A 19,872-nucleotide genomic window follows, 5' to 3' on the forward strand; every position below is an offset into this window, starting at 1 on the left:
CGATATTTTGGCCCATGCAGATGGCTTTGAAAGATGCCCACTGAAGGTAACACTGTGGTGTCTGAAAAACAATACAGAGAGCAGGGGATTCGCCCTGGTCTGCCCACAGTGCCTCTTTCTGTAAAGGAGGGATTCACTCTCTCATGCTCTTGGCTAATTGGATTTTCTGAGGTTACTGTTCTGTGTGCAGGTGAAAGGTATGGTTAAAAAGCAGCCAAAATGCAATAAATATACATTAAAAATAAAGTTACACTGGCATATTGCACAGCCTCCTCAGCAGGGTTAAATGAGAAAATGCTCCTTGCTGGTGCAGCTGTGTGGAAAGTCAGGCTACAGAGAGCGCAGCATCCCTCACAAATCCTTTCGAGACGTTACACAGAATGCAGCCTTCCCCTGAATAAGTCTACTGTAATGAAGTTAAGGAAAAAATGTGTACTTAGCTCATGCCAGTATCCTAGAACTGAAATTGCAGCTTAGGAGAATGATTCCTGTATTCCAAAACATTCTCCTTGCCCTCACAGTCTGAGAGCCAGTGTTTAAATAATGCCTTCAACCACTTAAGAAAGATGTAGAAATAAATATTGTCTGAGCTACATGAGATGCTTTGTGTCCGTTATTTGTGTCCTTCTCACCTGTGGTTTAGGTTACTGTTGGTATTTTCCTAAAAGTTTTCCTTATGCTGTCATGTATGTACATGAGGGGATGTCCTCCAGATTCTCTTGAGACAGCTTTCCCTGTTAACTTCAAGATTTTGGGACCAAAACCTTCTTGATTATACTTCCATTAGCATGTTGTCCAATGTTATTTAGTCTACGTGGACTTACTAGGGAATTGGCTTGAATTTTTTCTGTAATTATAATTTTTCTTTAATGCCTGTGGATGACCTTTTAGAAAAGAATGAGAAGATGAAGTAAAGTCATTTCAGGCAAGAAAACGATGCACTTAAAAGAACGTTTCTAGCTATAAGTCAAGCACACAGATGTTAAAATTGCAGCGTTGAGCTTCACCTATGCCACCGTAAGTTTACCATCTTAAGTGTAAGTACACTGCTATGTTACTAATCCAGCAGTAATATTATCTGGTTGGTCTTTAGTGGTACATGAACACGGCGTTTCCCCCCGCAGAGTCCCCTACCTTTCTGAATGTACAGGATCCATAGTGCTTGTTGGCTAAGCAGCTGCTCGGTAATTTGCTTTCTGCTCATTGCATAATGCCTCCTCTTACTGTGCTCCGCTTAATCCTGCTCGGAAGGCAGACTGAATATGTTTCTTTGTGAAGGAGAGGTTTGTGAGGCCCTCAGGAATAGCTCCTACTGCTGTCTTCGCACCCAAATCCTAGGTAGGTCAGTGCCCCCGTTGCGGTGATGAGGAAGTGGCAGCGCGGGAGGGGAAGGTGATGTGCCAAGATGACAGATCTGCCCAACAGCAGTGGCACGGCTGAGAAACGAAGCCAAGCTCTGTTACAACATCGTGGTTGTAACCCGTCGTCCTGTTGTGCTTACCTTTTCTTGATGGCAGCCCTGTGTCTGTGCTCCCAGATTCCTCTGGTGATTTTCCACCGAAGCGGCTCTTCTGGACGGGTTGGAAACATGCTGGCTGTGCCCTCCGAGCAGTGCCTCGGTCCCAGGGGAGGCTAATCCCCTCCGGTCTGCCTTCTCGCACTAGTTACCTAAGCCACAGGCGTGGGCTCACCTGTCCCTCTTGCATATGCCACCTTCTTCCCCCAGGAGCTGTGTTGGCTGCAGGAACAAGAGCACCACGAAATGATTAGTTCGCCCTGGTTACCTGTATTGAACGCTGCTTATTCTTACGAGTGTTTCAGTGTGCCTCGGGGAAATGAAATGGATACCTCCATTCTTATTTTATGGTTGGGGAACTGATGCGTGGGAGTTAGATCAAGATTTGTGTTTGGTGTGGCTCTCCACTGAGCTCTGTGAGCTGTAGAATTGCAGAAGACCTCTGTAAGGACCAAAGGTAGGACCCTATTTTGTAAGACAGTGTTGAGTGGTCATGACTTTCCTTTCCTGCTATCCATGCCTCATTTACACACATTTCAGCCATCGCAGCAAATGGAGCAAAGGTATTATAAACGTTCTCACTACTTTACCTGCTTATATGGAGCAGATTCATCCAGTGTGCTGAACAAAATGGTGCTTTGTAGAAAAATACAAACGATCTTTTAATTAAAAGAAGAAAAGATATGAAAAAGCCAATAGGCTAGAGAGGCAAATGATGATGAACCTGATGACGAAAAGTACCTGAAGTGTGGCTGTCCCTGGCTTCTGTAAGTTTGCATGCAACTTCTTGTATTCTCCCAGGGCTTGTTGTGTATAATGTTTTAAGGATTTTTAAAAATCAATCTGGAAAGAAAACAGCAGAAGTGCTGTTGTACATACATACATATGCAGAGACCTCTGCCATTTGAGCCAGGAGGGTAACTGATAGCAACAGCAGGTTGTCATCTTCTGTAAATAACACTAGCATGGTGCTAGTGACAAGAAGAGATGCTTCACAGATACTTGCGGATAGTAGAGGGGTGGTGAAACCCAGGAATTTCTCCAAGGAACTTAAGGGCTTGTAAAAAAAAAACCAAATCACAGTTTTTAAAAAGCAACATATTTTCCTTTTCTGTTTGTTTTCAAGGTGAAATTATATGGGAAGGGCTGAGCCAGTTAGCCTCTGAATGCTGTATGGGGAAGGACCCACTCCCACGCTATTTCGAGCTGCATCTGACAGTTTCTTTACAGTACACCAACTCAGTGAGTTAACCTGGCAGAAAATTAGTAACTTTTTTTTTTTTTTTTTTTTTGCCAGGCTGGAGGACTTTTAAATGACTATGTATTTGGAATGAGCATTGGGGTAGGCACAAAACATAGGGTGGCGTGTCCCCAGGAGGAGGGAGCAGAGTTGTCTTTTTCAATGGCAGTTAGCTGTTAGGTTGGCTCAGCTATGTCATACAACTGCACTGTAAAAAAAAAAAAAAAAAAAGGCACTATACATTATCTGAACTACCTCTACAAAAATTCAGCTTTTGAGGTATGCTTGCAATATACACAATTTTACAAAATTTTAACAAGTTGGTAAGAAGTTACAAATGAGTATAAGTACTTACAAGGTGCTGGCTAGCCTTTGTTTTGTGTAGGGCTTTCTTTCCTGTGTATAAATTCATCTGAGGATTGAGTTTCATAATGTAAGAGCAGAAATTCTGCTCTTTTGGGTTAACTGCACAGTGGTAGAGATCCAGATACAAATTCTCAAAACTACCTGTTTTCCATTAGGTTAGGATTAAGTGCCACCAAATCAGTGGCAAACCAGCTTTTTCTCTAGATAAAAAGCAATGCTGCCTATGACTTCTGTAATAGGGAAAGCATGTTTGCTGCACTGGTAACATCCCAGTGGGTGTTGCAGTGGAACTGGGCTTTGCTGACACGGTCCGGAGAGCTTTTGATGTGCCTGCTTGATGTTAGACCGTGGTTATGCTGGGCGTGATCGAATACTGTATTTAGAGTAAGCAAGGTGGCAAGGATTTTCATGCACGGATAATTTTATGCACAATAAGTAGATTTTCGGTGAGTAATCCTGTTGATTGTAATAGGACTATTCACAGCTCAGCGCGAGTGTAAGTCTGGGTGGGATCAGGCCCTGCGCTGGCACGTGTTCAGCAACACGGGGCGTTTGGAAATAGCTGTGCAACAAGTCTTAGGAGTGTTTGTATCGTGTGTTACATTTTAGGATGTGTTAATTTTATGATCTGTGAACCCTTTCACAATGATTTATGTTTGATCACTTTTTCTGTTTTACAAGTCATCGGTTTAATTCATCCTTTCAAATGCTTGCGTGGTAATTTCAAAATCTTTCAGTTGTGTCTTATTTTCTTAGCAGGGAGAAGGGATCCTAAGTTAATTTAATGTTCTTTATTTAGAACCATTAACGAGGGTAGTATTTTTTACTTTCCACGTGTATGTTCAGAATTGAACTTTTCCTATGGTGAAAGCTAGCTGTGTTTCCCTTTCCATTCGGCTGCATCTGCACTTTAATAATGCCGCTAAGTATCTTTTCTGAGGTGGAAATCCTCAACATGTTTCAAGATCTGATAGGGTTTTGAAATGGCTATTAGGAACCTGTGGAATTCCAATTTCTTCCTTCTTTTGGAGAGCATTGCATTGAGGGCAGTTTTATTAATAGGAATGCTTAACCATAAAACGTGAACTGGGCACGTGTAGTTTTTAATGTGCTATTAAGCCATGTCGCTATTTCTTTCTTCTTTAGCATTAGGAATTGCAGAATTACGGGTGTCTTTTGTACTGCCTTGAGGATATAGATATACACTGCACGTCTAAATTTAGCATAGCCCGTAGGTATGTCTGCGTGGCAGCTGTACCTCGTTCATTTGCATGTGTACATCGCACTCGGGCTGCAGTTTCCCCATACACTTGTCTCTAATCTAAGCACTGCCTGCAGCAGAAAGAAGCGGCCCCTTTCCCTTCTCCCTGCCTCTTCACTTGCCTGTCTCCTGTGCTCCCTGCCTGCCTACCCCTGTGACCTGCAGGACAGCGGTGGCTTTGCTGGTGGCCTTTTGTCCAGCTCCACTCGCGGTGGCACGGTGACAGCGCGCTGCTCAACCTAGCGAAGGCAGCGAGAACACCAGGAGAGGGGCTGGGCACCGGGCTGACTTCTGAGCGAGTTCTGTAGATTCATATACCTTCCATTCATTAAAGTTTACGTTTTAGCGCAAACCATTGTAGTTCTGCCATAAAGGTGAGCTCCAAGAGGCAATAATACATCTAGGCGTTCCCAAATATTGCTGGTTTCTGAAGTTTCTTGTATGTACGTTTTGCACTAGTAGCCTTTATGCAGTTTATTTTTTGGGCTTGTTCTTCCAAAGGCTGTTGTGGAAGAAAGGAGGTGGCAGGAATGGGCTCAGATGCATGTTTGGTAGCTTCAGGTCTTTGTTCATTAGGACGCTCGCCTTGTCTGACCCTAAGTGAAAGCATACTTCCCAAAAAGATGAAATAAGTAATGCCATTGTGCTACTTCCAGCGTAAGGTGACCCTGAAAACGCTTTCTACCTTGAATTGAGCCCTGTCTCAGTTTTTGGGATGGGAATCTTGGAGGTGGGTGCTTTCATCAGGACACCGTTGAGTTGCTACGGGCACGCTAGGATCGCTGTTGTGCATGCTGACCTCTGTGTTTGGCTTGCTGAACCCGGGAAAACAAGGTCAGAGGAGTTGGTGTCGGTATGTCGTGGTGGTATTTCTCCTCGAGTCTTTGTTAGAAGCCTTCAGAAGGAGCTACGGTTCAATCCAGAAAAATAATTGAATTTTACCAATTTCTTTTCTTGTCTCCTTCAATCTTCTTTCATTCTAGTTTGCTTTGGAAGTACAGGGAGAAGTTAATATAGGAAAGAAGCAGAGAGGGATATATACCAAATCTTGCTTTTTAGTGCTTAAAGATACAGAAGTCTTAGAACAGCAGAGACTTTCATGGGAAATTATTTACAAATAGAAAAAATCCATCTTAATGCTTTTGCAGTGTTTTTTTTTGTTTAAGTAGCTCCTTTAGCTCTATGCAAATAGATATTTAAATGCAGATGATTTTTCTGTATCTTGTCTATCAGTTTTTAATTGTCCAACATACTTTTTTCATCTCTCAATCTTTTAATCCTACCCATAGAAACTTCATCCAGGACTGCACATAAAAATTCATTTCACAGGTGAACCCAAGTAGTATCTCTAGGTGCTTGCTGATCATTAAATAATCCTTTGCTACTTGCTTCAGAAAAGAAGGGAAGAAGGTGGGTGTAAAAAGAAGTGGAAAGAAGTGGAGAAAAAGAAGTGGAAGGTGCTGGAGTGTGCGTGGCACTTCGGTGACTAACAAGTTGTAGCGCCTGCCTTCAGGAGGTCTGTTCAGCCTCAGTGCAGAGCAGCCACCATCCCAGCAGTCTTTTTATTTTTATTTTTACCTATTAATGTTTTCTTTTGATTGTATTGTAATTGTCATGCTTCTCATTTACCCTGATGCGGTTTAGATGACTGTTTCTTCGATAGGAATATTGTCTTTCCCACTTAGCTCTCCAGCTCGCTGCGCCAGGGATCTCTGGAAAAACTGATGTCAGGGGTACTGAAAGGAACAGTTCTGAAGGACTGCCGTAGGCTTTGGCAGGGCAGCGGCTTTTGAAAAGGAGCAACGTTGTTCACTGGCTGTGGATGTTCTGTGAGCAGCTGCTGAGCACTGTGTGAAGAGAGAAGATGCTGAGATGATCTGATGAGACCTTTTCTATGCAGTCCCTCCCTGTCCTCTTTTTTTTTTTTTTTTCCCAAATGCGTGCGTGTGCAGGAAGTTCTGCCTGTAGATGTCTCTTGTGAGATGCTCTGCATAAAGTAAAGGTTTGGAGAATCTCTGCCAAGCAAAATGGATACTTCAACACTTTTGTGGATGGCTTTTTTTCTCTTGCTGTATTGAGGAGCTATATATTCAAAGAAAATGCTAAAATTATGCGATTATTTGGTGGAGCTTAATAAAAGTTCTGCAATTCCATGGAAAATGTCTCTGCAATAAGGATAACAATGTTTTATGCCAAGGGAAGTACGTGTGTACATTCGTGTATGCTTTGTGTTATTGTAACTTTGCTCAAGATAATCTCAAAATGAGTTGATCTTTATCTCACAGATGCATCTTGCACTTGAAATATTTATTAATCTTTGCAGACTTGGTGAAGTGAGCTGGTTTGAATGCTTTTAACTTAAATTTTCTTTATCACACTGTCATTCTTCCAAGAACACTTCTCCTCATCTTCAATGTAAATGATAGGGATTCCTTTTATGTGAGCCAAAAGGTGTCAGATGACAAATTACCCTTGTTTCACTGAGATGGTGGCAATTGGGATACTTCTCATTTGAATTAGTAGCTTATTTGTGTTTGTATTTCTTCTTTTTCAAGCAGTACCTGATGTCATATGACTTACACCGTGCTTCATCACTTAGAGTACGCAGCCTAAGAATACGCTACGAGTTCTCGTTATTTCTCTCTGAAAAGCCAGATGTTTGAAAGCCTGATTTAGTAAGCAGCACGCTCACTGTACCAGCAGCTGATATGACTCAAGATCATGGTCGGAAAACAACCGAGTGCTTTCAGTTGCGTGACTCTGCTAGGTCTACTCGGCAGGGTGAGAATGAAATAGTTTCCCTACCCCTGACAATTCAGAGCACTAGTGAGACCAGTACATGCCATCTAGTGCTCAACTGTCTTCCGGGTAGCTGCTTTGTCTTGCCAGCTCCCCTATGAATCTGCACGCCGTGGGTCTGCCCATGTCTGTTGGCGAGAGCAGCAGCTCTTCTGCAGCCTTAAACACTCGGGTCTCTCTATTTTCATTTGTCTGCTTATCTTCCTGCCAGGAAATAGCTTTGTATCCAGGATTTCCTCAATTCATACCTAACTTCAGGGTGAGACGGCAGTATGCTCCATGTGGAGCAACCGTTTCCGTGAGCGGCTTGAGCAGAGTGATCAGGGCCACTGTGTTATCAGACTTCATACTGGTTTTTTCCTTAAATCACCTTGAGTTCTTGTATGCTAGTACCTGCACATACCATTCCTCTAAAGAATCTGCACTGAGCTTATGCTGTCACGTTTCTGTAGCATGGAACAAAAGCACAGCAGATGATGATCTATTTAAGGTGTATCCTGAGAGTGGATAAACTTGGGATAAAGGCTGAAACGAATAAATATATCTGCTTATTTTCCTTGGAGTCTGTCTTTCATTCTACATATTTAACATGCCCTACCTAAGAAACGTTAGCTCCTTCGCACCATCCTTTATCAAATAGTGACTCCATGGAAGACAGATTCTCAAGAACTTGAGTTCCTTCTCGCGTTTCTTACTTGACACAGGATCCTCTGCACTGATCAGATGATAAATTCACCCTTATTTTCTTTTAGGATCACTAAGGTCTGTTGCAAGATCTCTCTGGGAGACCTGCATTGGTAGAAAAAATGCAGCTTTTGTGCTATGCCACGTTTTTTTTTGTTTGTATTACTGCTGAGAAACTATCAGTATGGTTTCCCGGTTACCTCCCTGAAATACTTCATGGATTATAGAATGTCTCTAGGTGGCTGTGTGGCGTACCAGACATCAGTTTTCTCTTGAAGATGTGAAATCCCATTCTCTTACTATAAAGTGGATTAACTGGGAGTAAGCTTGTCACCCAGCACTACCTGAGCTTGCTTACGACGTTAAGGAGTTGTCTGTACTTGAAGACAGATGCTTTGAAAATCAAGAGAAAGACTCCAAACTTCCTTGTGTTAAAATTGCAGAAGAACAAAAAAGGACAGATAACAAACAAAAATGCTCTTAACAGAATTTTTCCTCTTCTGCTTCCATCACAGGCTTTTTTGGGTCTCTAAAATGTGGGTTTTTTTTTGCATAGGAAGGGAGAATATTAAAATTGTTGATGACATTGTCATAGATAAACAGATTTAGCTTGGTGACTGTGTCCTCCTGACTTGCAGCAGCAGAAGGCTTATTAAAAAGACCTGTAATTTTCTGAAAAGCTTCTTTCTTTGGCGTGCCACTTAAATAGCTGAAACTCAGAGAAGTCAGCCCGTGCTGGCTATCAGCTTTTCAATGATGCAGTCAGAAATTTGGAACATCTCCTGATAGGGAATGGGAACAAATGTTGTTCCAATTCTGTGCTATATGACATGAGTTGCTACTAGAAGGTGTTAACGTGGAATTTTTAATTTTGTTTTTTTAGAAAAAACGAGTGAATTTTACTTTAGGAAGAAGATGAAGAGCTAATAGTAGTATTTGAAGCAAAGTATAATGTAGCAGAACTTCCAGATCTTTTTCAGCTGGTTCTCTGGTGGCTTGCGTTCCTACCCAGTACGCCAGGATCTTACCTGCAGAAAGGCTGCTCCACGTTTTGTGAGCTCCCTGTAGTTCGGTACAAACAAATCTTCACAAAGGTTTAAGATGCGTCAAGAATTTTCAGAAGATTTTCCTGGTGAAGAAAGCGCTTTGGAAAGCAATCAAACCAAGACTAGTAATTTAAATATTTGCTGTACGCTCGTTTGATCCAATCGTTGAGCGAGCTGGCAGGCTGCGGGGCTGGCAGTGGGTTTGCAGGGGGCTGGCAGTGGGTTTGCAGGGGGCTGGCCCCTGCCAGCTCTGGGCAGAGTTGCAGGGTCTTCAGGTTGTGAGCTGTCAGCTAGAGCTGGCTGGAAGGAAGCATAGCCTCCGACTTGAAACTGGAATGGAAAAGGAGCACTTGACCATGCTGCACGCTTAGGGGGAGCGAATTTGCAGCTGGTGAGTGGTGAAGCACCACCATCCCATTTATATTGTGATTCTGAATGTGACAAAATCCACGGGGCTGGCGTAGCAGTCCCCAAGATACGCTCCCGTCTGTGCTTTGCCCTGCGCTGTCCAGCTCTGCTGTGCTGTACTCCCCGCCCTGTGCTGTTGTGCAGCCATTGCCGCCAGCTGTGGGACGAGGCAGGGTTGCAGGAGGGATGTCTGTCTGTCTGTGGGTCTGTCTGGAGCAGTGGACCAGAGCACTGTGCAGCAGGTAGGAGTTAGGGGCCTGGGGACTAGAACGGAGGAGGCTGGCTGGTGGGACCCATGCAGGACACTGAGGAGAAGTTTAGCCCTGCCATGCCGCACATCCCGCAGTGTGTAGGGAGGTCCAGAGGGCTGCGTCCTGTCCTAGCAGTCACATCACCTGAGAAACAGGGAGGGGACAAGTAGATGCTGCCACCGCCAGCCACAAAAGCCTGCTGCCCTGTGTTAGACAACAGTGAAGAAAGCCATGACACTTGTTGGAATATTCCACTTCGGTATCTGTGCATCATGAATCAGTGTAACTACCGGTATTGCTCTTCACGACTGGAATTAGTATTTCCTGACTAATGCGCCAGCTTAGCGGGTGTGAAAATGACTGCCCTTTTCATAAACAAATTGTACCTCTCTGTAGCCCTTCGTTGACGTGCACGCTTAGCCAGAAAGTTCTCTTTTCTCTCACTTGGGGATATTAAGATGTTCCTGCAGCTGTAGCATGCCCTGGGGTAGCTGTAACAAAAGAGCACGTAAAGAACAAGGAAATAAGGAGAGCTGGACCAGTATGACATTGGCATTTCTCAGACAATCAAAGCAGAAAAAGAGAAAAAGGGGAAGAAAAAAACATTTTTTGAAAGAATGAGGAGGAGGAGTTAGGTCTCATTTAATCTTAGGATTTTGGCAGCAATCGGAAGGCACCTTGTTATAAACCTTTTGTTTGAAAGTCTTCGTTGGTGTACACATGCATGTGTGTGAAAGGAGAATCGTTTCGTGTTGAAGCAAGGTATCCAACTCCCCGCTTCTGTTCGGATATTGATGTTAGGAGTGGAGTGCATGTATGTATGCTGAGTACTGACCGGGGTCTTATAAATGTTTTTAAGTAAAAACTTGAAGCAAGAGCACCGATTGTAGATGTTTACTATTAAAACTTTCTTTGTAGGTTATTGCACTTAAGAATGAACATTGAAGACAAGCTGGGAGGATTATTTCTTAAATGTGGTGGCATAGACCAAATGCAGTCATCCAGGGCTATGGTAGGGATGGGTGCAGTATCTGACCAGTCCGGAGTATCGGGAGATCGGCAAGAGGCAGTGCTTCAAGATCGGACTATGGCGCACCAAGAAATTCTTGCGACAGACGAAGTGTTACAGGAGAGTGAACTTCGACAGCAAGAGATGATTTCACATGATGAACTCATGGTCCATGAGGAGACGGTAAAAAATGATGATGACATGGATGCGCAAGATAGACTTCCTCAAGGGCTGCAGTATGCTGTTAATGTCCCTGTAAGCAACTTCTTTGTGAAATATTGGAGAAGTTACTAGGGAGCTTGATCTGATAGTCTTATCCTACTCTGGCAAGAATCTATTAATTGCTTGTTTGGATTTTGATTATCAAAATATTTATGAATAGATGCTGGTTATGAAAATGTCATTTGCTTCTGGCTGTGGACAAATTTTTCCAATTAAGTATAATCTTTAAGTATCTGTTTTATAAATATTTTATAATCAGGCTGTTGCCATAGAATTAACGAGTTAAATTGTGCTCTTTTAAATACATTTAATGTTCAGGGGGTAACTACAAACCAGAATAAATAGCGTTATGAAAAGTTGCATACTGTTTATGCTGTTGATAGTGCTATTTAGTTTCTTTTGATATAGGAAGCATCTTCTTATATGTTTTCAAGCTATGTGGACGCTTAGCAATTGCATTCACGCTGCAGGTTGGACTGTGACACTTCATACATGACCATAAATATGCCCCTCCTTGAGATCTAATAGAAAGTTTCCCTCATCTTGTCCAGAGAGAATACAGGTGACTTCCTTTTGAAAACAGAACGTCTGTGTGTAAAGCAGCACACCATCACTGTTAGCTGTCAAACATAAAGGATAATTACAAGGACTTTAAAAGCAGATAGCCTTATCTGTGAAGAATAATCCTTGGAAAGGTAGCGTTGTTAAAACACTACTCTGTTAGCTGTAGATCAGGCAGCTCAGCTGTTAGAAAAATGTAAGAGTATCTTGCTCTTCATTAAAGTTCACAGTAGGTCAAGAAATATTTTTGGAAAAAAAAAATCCCATCATTAGCAATATTTTTATTTTCTTTAAAAGTACTTCTGTCTTAAATATATAATAAACTATTCCGTTAAATCTTGCATTGACAGTACACGGACTAAAGTAAAATAGGTGTGAAAAGCTGAATGTTTTTACAGATGGAAGTGATTTTAATATAAGAACTGATCTCAAAATCACCACAGATCAGAAGGAAAAAAGACTTTGGGAGATGAATGAAAGGATACATCAAAATGTCACTGTAGAAATTAACTATGCCCTTTTTACTTAAGATACTTATTATTCCTTTCACTTAAATTTCTGAAAGAATGAAGCCACAAGATAATTCCCTTAGAAAAAGGTTTTCTGTTTCAGCAGTTTGTCATCTTCTAAAATTGAAAAATTGCTTTTCTGTAGTGAGAACCTTACCTGAAACTGGCACTTGGTATCTTAACAGATCAGTGTAAAGCAAGAAATTACCTTTACTGATGCATCTGAACAACAGAAACGAGACAAAAAACAAATACGAGAGCCAGTAGATTTGCAGAAAAAGAAGAAAAGAAAACAGCGTTCACCAGCAAAAGTAAGACATTGATTTGGCAAAACCAAGATTAAAAGAACCTGAAGATTGGGTTGACTATGACTAATTTCATTAGCATTTGAAGTAGTTAGGCTGGAAATTGTTTGTTTGCTCAGTAAAGATGCAGTTCTGAAGTTTACCAGAGACCCAAATCAAAACCTGATATAACAGTGTTTTTCTTTGAACTCTTTTTAGCAACATGAACCCTTGACATATTTTAACATCTGTCTCTCCAGGGAGTTCTCTCCAAATATTTTTTTTTAAATTATGAGTCAGTAGCTTTGTAGACAACCTATAAATCATTACTCTGTATCAGTCTAATAATAGTTGTGCTTTTCTGTGAGCCTGACAATTTTATATGCTTTATGCATAGTGAAAAGTTTTTAAAAAGAAGTCTAAAATGGTAGTTTGGAAAATTCTAAAAAGTTACTAATATATATAAAATAATCTACCGGTAGGGAATATTCCTGTGGTCATAATCATCTTCATATATGTATTTATTGATATCAAAAATTCTTACGATAGCTGCTGGTTTGTTACTTCAAAAATTGTTTTGTAGATCCATTCATGAAGAGTATGTATCCCTATATGTCTGAAAATGTAGATTTTCTTCTGTTGAGAGCCACTTCAGATAAAAACAGAATCATTTCACCTCATGAGGTAGCAGTGTTATACCTTCTAGCAACTCTGCAATCCATCTTCAGATTTAAAATAGAACATATACTGGATGCTCTAATAGGTAAAAATCAGTTATATGTCATCACACAGAAGCCCTAAAATAAGCCTGCTCTGAAACCAACCTAGACTGTGTATGCATTGAAGCAAAACTCAGCCTAACGCCACGAAGAATTCCAAAAACTCCTGCTTGTTGTCCAGGGATTGGGACCCTTCAATCCTCCTCAAAGCACTGCGGTATTCTTGGAAAGTTGACAAATTGTATCAAATTGGGTGTGGAAGCAAGTTCCAAATCCTTTGCATCTAGGTATTTGTCCCTTTGATAGAGAAAGGAGATGTAGGTCGAATCCCCTCCACAGATCACTTCCATGGAAACATTGCAAGGTAGGAGAGGCATGTGTCCCTCTTTCTACAGACATATACTTGCATGCTTCCTTTTTATCTTCCAGTCTGTCAGTGCCATTCTTTTGAGATAACAAAAGATTGAAAAATGATCAGGAGAATTGTTAAACAGGTTCTTTTTCAGTCTCTCTTCCCCTTTTTTCGAGCTTGTCAGAGTAGAATGGCAGGATGAAGCTGAAGGGCTGACATAGGTGAGAGCCTTCTGCAGTTTGAGTTAGTGCTCCCAGGGTAACAGGGTTGATTTTTCCATCCATACAGCAGCTGGGACTTTTACAAATGGAAGTCAATTAATATACTAAAACGTTTGAAATTTTGTTCTATTAATCTAGTCATCATATACATAAAAAGTCAGTAGCTGTTATGAATCCTATCTACTTTTCCCCCTTCCATGCACACACACATGCACAAGCACACAAATGCATGCGTGTACACACACACACACACACGCTTTTGTTACTTTTATTATGAAAACTGCCAAAGTTTTCTTGATTTAAGACATGGTGCAATGAATGGATGCAGTGGAAGAGCTCAGGGTTAGTTTGCACAATTATTCTAAAAATTTCAATATATGAAAAAAAATCATAACAGGTATTTAAATTTATTTTAAATAACCAGTTAGCGTTTCATTAGTTGAATGCTGTTACAGTACCTAATTTTATAGTTGTCTGTATCAGAGACTTACTGGAGCTGTAACATACCAACCCTTCAAACGTATGAATGTGCTTGTCCTTCAGAGTGAATGCGCAAGAATTTGCTAGCTGAGACTTTCACTCTTGCTGATTTTTTGATGCAGCAAAATTAAAAATTGTTTTAAGTAGATCCTATAGTATTTGCTGCTGTTGCAGAGATACTTCATTTATTCTGACTCCCTTTCTCATCGCTATCATTATCATAAAACCTTAAACATCATAGCTAATCAAAATGCAGATGTGTTTCCCCAGCAGATTTTTATTTTGTATTTTTTAATAACAAGGGACTAAATGTTTTATTTAAGGTTATTTAAGCGCTTCTTTATAGTTCTGTTTTCAGTTAAGTAAGACTTCTGGAAATGTAATTTATTTACTGGTTTTCTTATGCTCTTGCCAGAGATGATAGAGAGTTTGGGTGTGGGTGTTTTTTTCTTTTTTTTTTTTTGACAAATTAGAGCAAACCTGTAATGAGCTTTATTGAATAAGATATGGTGTAATTTTTTTTTCAATTAATTTTTTCAACTTTATATTAAAAGAACTGCTTTGACATCGAAGCAGTTGGGTGTGGAAAGTTGAATTTGTCAAGGAGATGCTCTAACATGTATATTGAGTGAGCAATATTTTATTGAGTGAAAACCTTGGGAGAAGAAGAATACCATTTTCTTGGTTGTTTGGCTTTGGGGTTTTAGTTTTTAAAATATAATGTTGTCTCTAAGATTGCTGGTATTATGTAGATGTAGGTAATTTGTATGACTATCCTGGATAATTTGTATGTTTCTTTGCAAATTGCAATAATGATTTGAAAAAAGAACATAACTTTTCACTTTTGTTTTAAAATGTGAATATCCATGGTTCAGTGCCCAGAGGTGGTTTGGTTACTTTGCGTCCTTTCCAACAGACGGACAAAGTAAACAGTAGCATATAAAATGACTCAGCTGTGAATAGGGAAGCTCTAGGTTGATTTTCTTTGAGATGCTTTTGCCTCCGTCCTGTTGAAATACTTCTTAACGTACAATGAGACACGAGTTGGATTGGACTGCAATTGGAAATGTAAGCTAAAAGCCTAACACGTAGCTTTATAGAAATTAGCATTGTTTTACCTGAAATATTTAAATTTTCTGCATCGAAAAAATGTTTTTTTGTTTTTTTTTTGTAGTTAATAAGACATCTTTAGAGGGTAGTGTGAGAACAAATTTTACTCTTTTTAAAATAGATCCTTACAATAAATGAGGATGGATCACTTGGTCTGAAAACCCACAAATCTCATGTTTGTGAGCATTGCAATGCTGCCTTTAGAACCAACTACCATTTACAGAGACATGTCTTCATTCATACAGGTACTGCTTGAATTCAAATTTGTCTTTTCTACTATATAAAGGGTTGTTTACTTATGTTAAAATGTTTTCAGCTATATGCGGATTTCATTTTTAAGACTGTAGCAACCTTGGCATCTAAGCTTAGAGATTCCATGCACCAAAGTGTCAAAAGAATACCAGGACAAAAAAATCAACATATGTTTAATCAACTTAAGACCTAACTGTTTACAAGGTTTCTTTTCTTTCTTTATCAGAAAGTAATGGGTTGACTTGTAGCCTAAGTGCCAAAATTGACCCCTTTGTAAAATGTGCTCCGGCTGCTTATTTGCCTGATGAGGTATCTCTCTGGTTCGGAGAAGTGAAAAAGGTACTTACCATTATAATAGCTTGCCAGTATCCTGAATGCAGTCTTATGCCAGCATCATGATTGATCTTGTTCATGAGGATGTTACAGCCATTTCAGATCACTCTTCCATGCTAGTCTCAATGTGATTCTTAGGATCATGGAAACAATTCTGGAGTTCATATACTTAGTAAGGCTAATGTTTTCTGGTACTAGAGTATTTTTGGAATTTGCTCAGATGCTGGTTTCTTATAAAGATTTTAATATTCCTCAAAAGTAGTTATCAGAAACAACACTGTGTAGTTATTAACTTATGGATGTGGAATTATATTGTTCAAGGTGAAAAACCATTTCAGTGCAGTCAGTGCGACATGCGTTTCATACAGAAGTACCTGCTACAGAGGCATGAGAAGATTCATACTGGTGAGTATAGTGCCTTGAGTATCTTTACTGGCGTGCTTAAAAACTGTTTCCCCACTCAGGCAAGGTTTTGGATAAGAAGTATGCAGCCTAAAACCCTGTTGTAGTTTGTTTTGACTTAACAAATGTTATAAAACTTTAAAAAACAAATTACCTTTGTGCTTTCAACGTGTTCCACTTTTCTGTGGCTGTAAAGTGAGTATAAACTGTAATAAGCAATTTTGAAAGTAGTCTCTATAAATAATCCCGGAGTGACAAATTTTGAAGTTTGTGTGTTCATAAAAAACAAGGTTTATTAAGCAGTTGTATCTTTTGTTGTATCAATTTAATGTGAACGACAGGGACTTCCAAATCATATTTTGGTAGATTTTTCTTTTTTTTTTTTTTTTATTTCTTTTGGAATTTGATGGATAAGTGCCAGGACTAAAATTGGCCAAAATGCCTAACCCCAAAGGTATTAGTATCAGCTTTACTTCTCACTTTTTTATTTTTTTGAAAGGTTTAATTCAGAACTGTTCTAAAAATAAGAGCTTTAGTTTAAAAATATCGTAGGTCAAGTAAGGCCTGAATTTTTAAGCCAAAGAGAGTTAAAGTTTACACATGTTTATTTTTTATCTTGTTGCACCGCACAAAACCACATTCTTTAACAGGTTTGGCTTCATTGGGTTTTTGGCATTTTGGTGCATGGCCTTTCAATCCCTCTTTAAATATTTTGTAATATGGTCCCTTTGGACTAGATGCCAACTCCTCAGCCTCTTTTACAGAAAAGCAGAGCTGGTGAATGTGCACAGTGTTTCTTGGCTCTAGCATTTAAGTGGATATGAAAGCTACTAACACGCAGCACAGTGTGTGCATGTGTAAGAGTCAAGAGGAAGAAAAATCTCTGCAAAATGAATTTTCAGAGCAGTGTACAGGGAGTTGCATGCACAAGTGCCCTGTTGTTTATGGGATTTTTGTATCCTAGGTTGCCATGAGTCCAGACTAAGTAGGTTTCCTTCAACCAGTCAGCCACAGAAGAGTCCTCCATTCTTCTGTCCCAAGTCTTTGTTCTGTTCATAGTCTTTCCTCTGGCCCTGAATTGGTGAACCATGCAGCCTTCACGTTGTGTAGATATTATTCTTGAAAAGAATGCTCATTTACTCTCGGTTGTCTGTTTATCTGACCCCGACTCCGAAAAGAAAAGGCAAATTTTTTTTCTTCACATTTTTCTTTTTTTTTTTTTTTCATGATGATTATTCCCTGTACGTGGCTTTGAAAATGCGAGTATGGGCAATGTAGTTAATTAACACTTGGCTGAAAATATTTTTTTAGCTGCATTTGATTATCTTTTAAAATTCAATTTCTAGCTCAAATGACAATTCTGCTGCATTGACTGTAAGCTTTGGAGGCAGGGTTGGGTCTGGTGTTGGTGGGACTTTTATTTTTCAGCTCTTATATACATAAGTCTGTCTAGCAGAGAAAGATCTGCCATTTAACAACTTACCTATTTAGTTTCTAGTAGTTATCACTAGTCATCGCTAGTTTCCAATAGACAAACGTCTTTCATCTTTAGTGAGATTGTAGTTACTGGATGTATACAACTTATTCTGAAAAAAAAGAAAAACACAGATTTTATTTTTTTACCCCCCCCCCAAAACAAAACAAAACAGAACAACAAACAAAAAAACAAACAAAACAAACAAACAAAAGAAAACGACTTTTTTGAAGTTCACTTAGTTAGTAAGTATTTGACTAGAGCTCTGTTTTAGGGCCTGGCCCCGTAGAGCTAATTGTCATTCTGTGTACCCATCTGTGCTTTCACTTCGATGTGACAATATATTCACTCCTGGGCCATAGCTGTTTGCTTAGTAGTATTCTGTTCTGCAGAACTGCATATTTGAACCCATCCAGAAAAGGGGAATTTTCAGTTTGCTTCTCTGACATGGAGGTGAACACTGGGTCCATGGTTTTTGCTTTGATGGAAGTAAAGGAAAGCTCTCTTTGTATTACTCATACTCTAAAAAAAATTCCTTATAAATTCTGTTGTATTTTTTCTTTTTATTTTGCATTTTTAATATCTGCCTGTTTTTAGCACCAGTTTTTGTACATTGTTCAAAATACCAATGAATAACATGCTTCTTATTTTTTAAAGATGTTTATCAAATTTTCAAGTTCATTATTTTAAGAGAATCAAAGATGGCAGTTATACATAGAAGCCCCATTTTATGCCTCTCACAAGCCCTGAATTTAGAGGTGCTCCAGCTAGTTCCAGTCTGATTTGAATTTAGTTCTTTGAACCACTCTGTCGAATGAGGTGTTATGATGGAGGTAGGAAGCAATCAATGAACAGCCTTATTCTGTGTAAATAATTAAATAGTTGCATCTAAAAGCAGACATTACATTAATACAAAATTCACTTTCTAGAAACAATTCTATATAGAGGAGGGCAGCAGTGCTTAGATCCTTGCTGCTGAACTTGTCACTAATGATACAGAAAATTGCCATTTCAGTTGTGAGAAAATGAACAGTCATTGGCACACAAATAATTTCATATTTTGAGTTTACTAGGCTCATGAAGATATCAGATTTTTTTTTCAAGTATATCTGCTTTATTTTTGCTTAGAGATGTTTCCATAGACGTTACCCACTCATGCATTCATGTGTCCTAATTCTGTAAGCCACCCTACTTTCCATTTTAAACACACACACACAAAAGATTACATTAAAAAAAGACAAACAAACAAGAAAACAGCATTGGTGGCTAACCGTTCAAGTGCCTTATTGTTCTGTCATGCTGCTTTTTATTGCCTTCTTTTATATTTTATCATTTGTATTTTGTCTGTTTAGATATTAAACTGCCCTGGAGATTTGCTGCTATAATTGTTAGAGACTTCATACACATAGTAGTTGCAGCCATGCTTTATAAATAGTTCTACTGCTCAGTTGTAACGTATTTCCAGTCTAGACACAAAATATAGGCTGCTGTTGTAAATAATGTATATAATTATTTTGTTATATTTTAAATTTTTGATTTTTTTTTCTACAAATGATTTTTTCCTAGTCACTAATGCATTTCAGAAAAATATATTTTGGATTCTGCCTACGTTACCAGAAGGTTTTTATTAATGAACTCCATTTGCAATACATCCTGTTCTAAAAGTACAACAAAATTTCAGAATGCACCTGAAGTTTCAGGCTTCTGCTAGGAAGGAAGTATTACAGGATGCTTATCTTCATACTAATTTTTAATCTTTTTCTAATACTATCTTCCTTATGAAGATTAAAGCAAGAATTAAGCATGGTATCCGTTACACAAAATGTATCTTAATTTTACTTCCAGTGTTCCGGAATTCTACTGGAAGGTATTATTTTCTGTGTGGTACAAGTTAGTTGAAGGGAGTGTTCCCAAACTTTTCTTCCTATTGAGGCATGGCCAGCAGTGCCCTGATACGTCCCCTCAAGGTCTCCAAAACAGCAGTCGCAGCCTGCTCCTGTCCCATCCCTGGGGTTTGGAAGCTGTTTCGCAGCGGTGCACGGTCTGGCACAGGCACTGCTGCTGCCAGAGGTAACGCCTCTGCCATCTCGCCATCGCTGGTGGGAATACGCTGCAGTGAAAAAACTGACCCCCCTGTTTAAGCCCAGTTACGCCTAGGAAAGGGAATAGATAGCAGTAGTCTTTTGCCAGTAAATAGCCAGCTTGTTAAGGACTCTGGGACCCTTGCCTTACAGAGATGGGTGTGAGGCTGAAGGTAAGTGTACCCACGAAGCGGTGTGCATTCGAGCCTCCCTGGGATACAGGAGAGCTCCACGGAGGGCTGCTCTGCACTACAGCAGGACTGAGCTGTCTCGCTTCTCTGGCTTGGTTCAG

The 19,872-nt window shown here is 39.7% G+C and overlaps 1 protein-coding gene across 3 annotated transcripts in view; it reads left to right on the top strand.

The window, feature by feature from the left end:
• The window catches only part of ZNF148 (zinc finger protein 148), a 36,284-nt gene that overhangs the window by 9,025 nt on the left and 7,387 nt on the right, over positions 1 to 19,872 (top strand). Inside the window, exons 2-5 of one of the 3 annotated variants that reach the window (XM_040561126.1) lie at positions 10,490 to 10,835; positions 12,058 to 12,183; positions 15,160 to 15,283; positions 15,945 to 16,028. In XM_040561126.1, coding sequence (XP_040417060.1) covers positions 10,506 to 10,835; positions 12,058 to 12,183; positions 15,160 to 15,283; positions 15,945 to 16,028 — 664 coding nt within the window. In that variant the 5' untranslated portion in view covers positions 10,490 to 10,505. The remainder of the gene's footprint in view (positions 1 to 10,489; positions 10,836 to 12,057; positions 12,184 to 15,159; positions 15,284 to 15,944; positions 16,029 to 19,872) is intronic. The other 2 variants (XM_040561128.1, XM_040561127.1) reach the window with 2 other exon arrangements.

The sequence above is a fragment of the Cygnus olor genome, chromosome 6, assembly GCF_009769625.2.
Source record: "Cygnus olor isolate bCygOlo1 chromosome 6, bCygOlo1.pri.v2, whole genome shotgun sequence".
Taxonomy (NCBI): Eukaryota; Metazoa; Chordata; class Aves; order Anseriformes; family Anatidae; genus Cygnus; species Cygnus olor.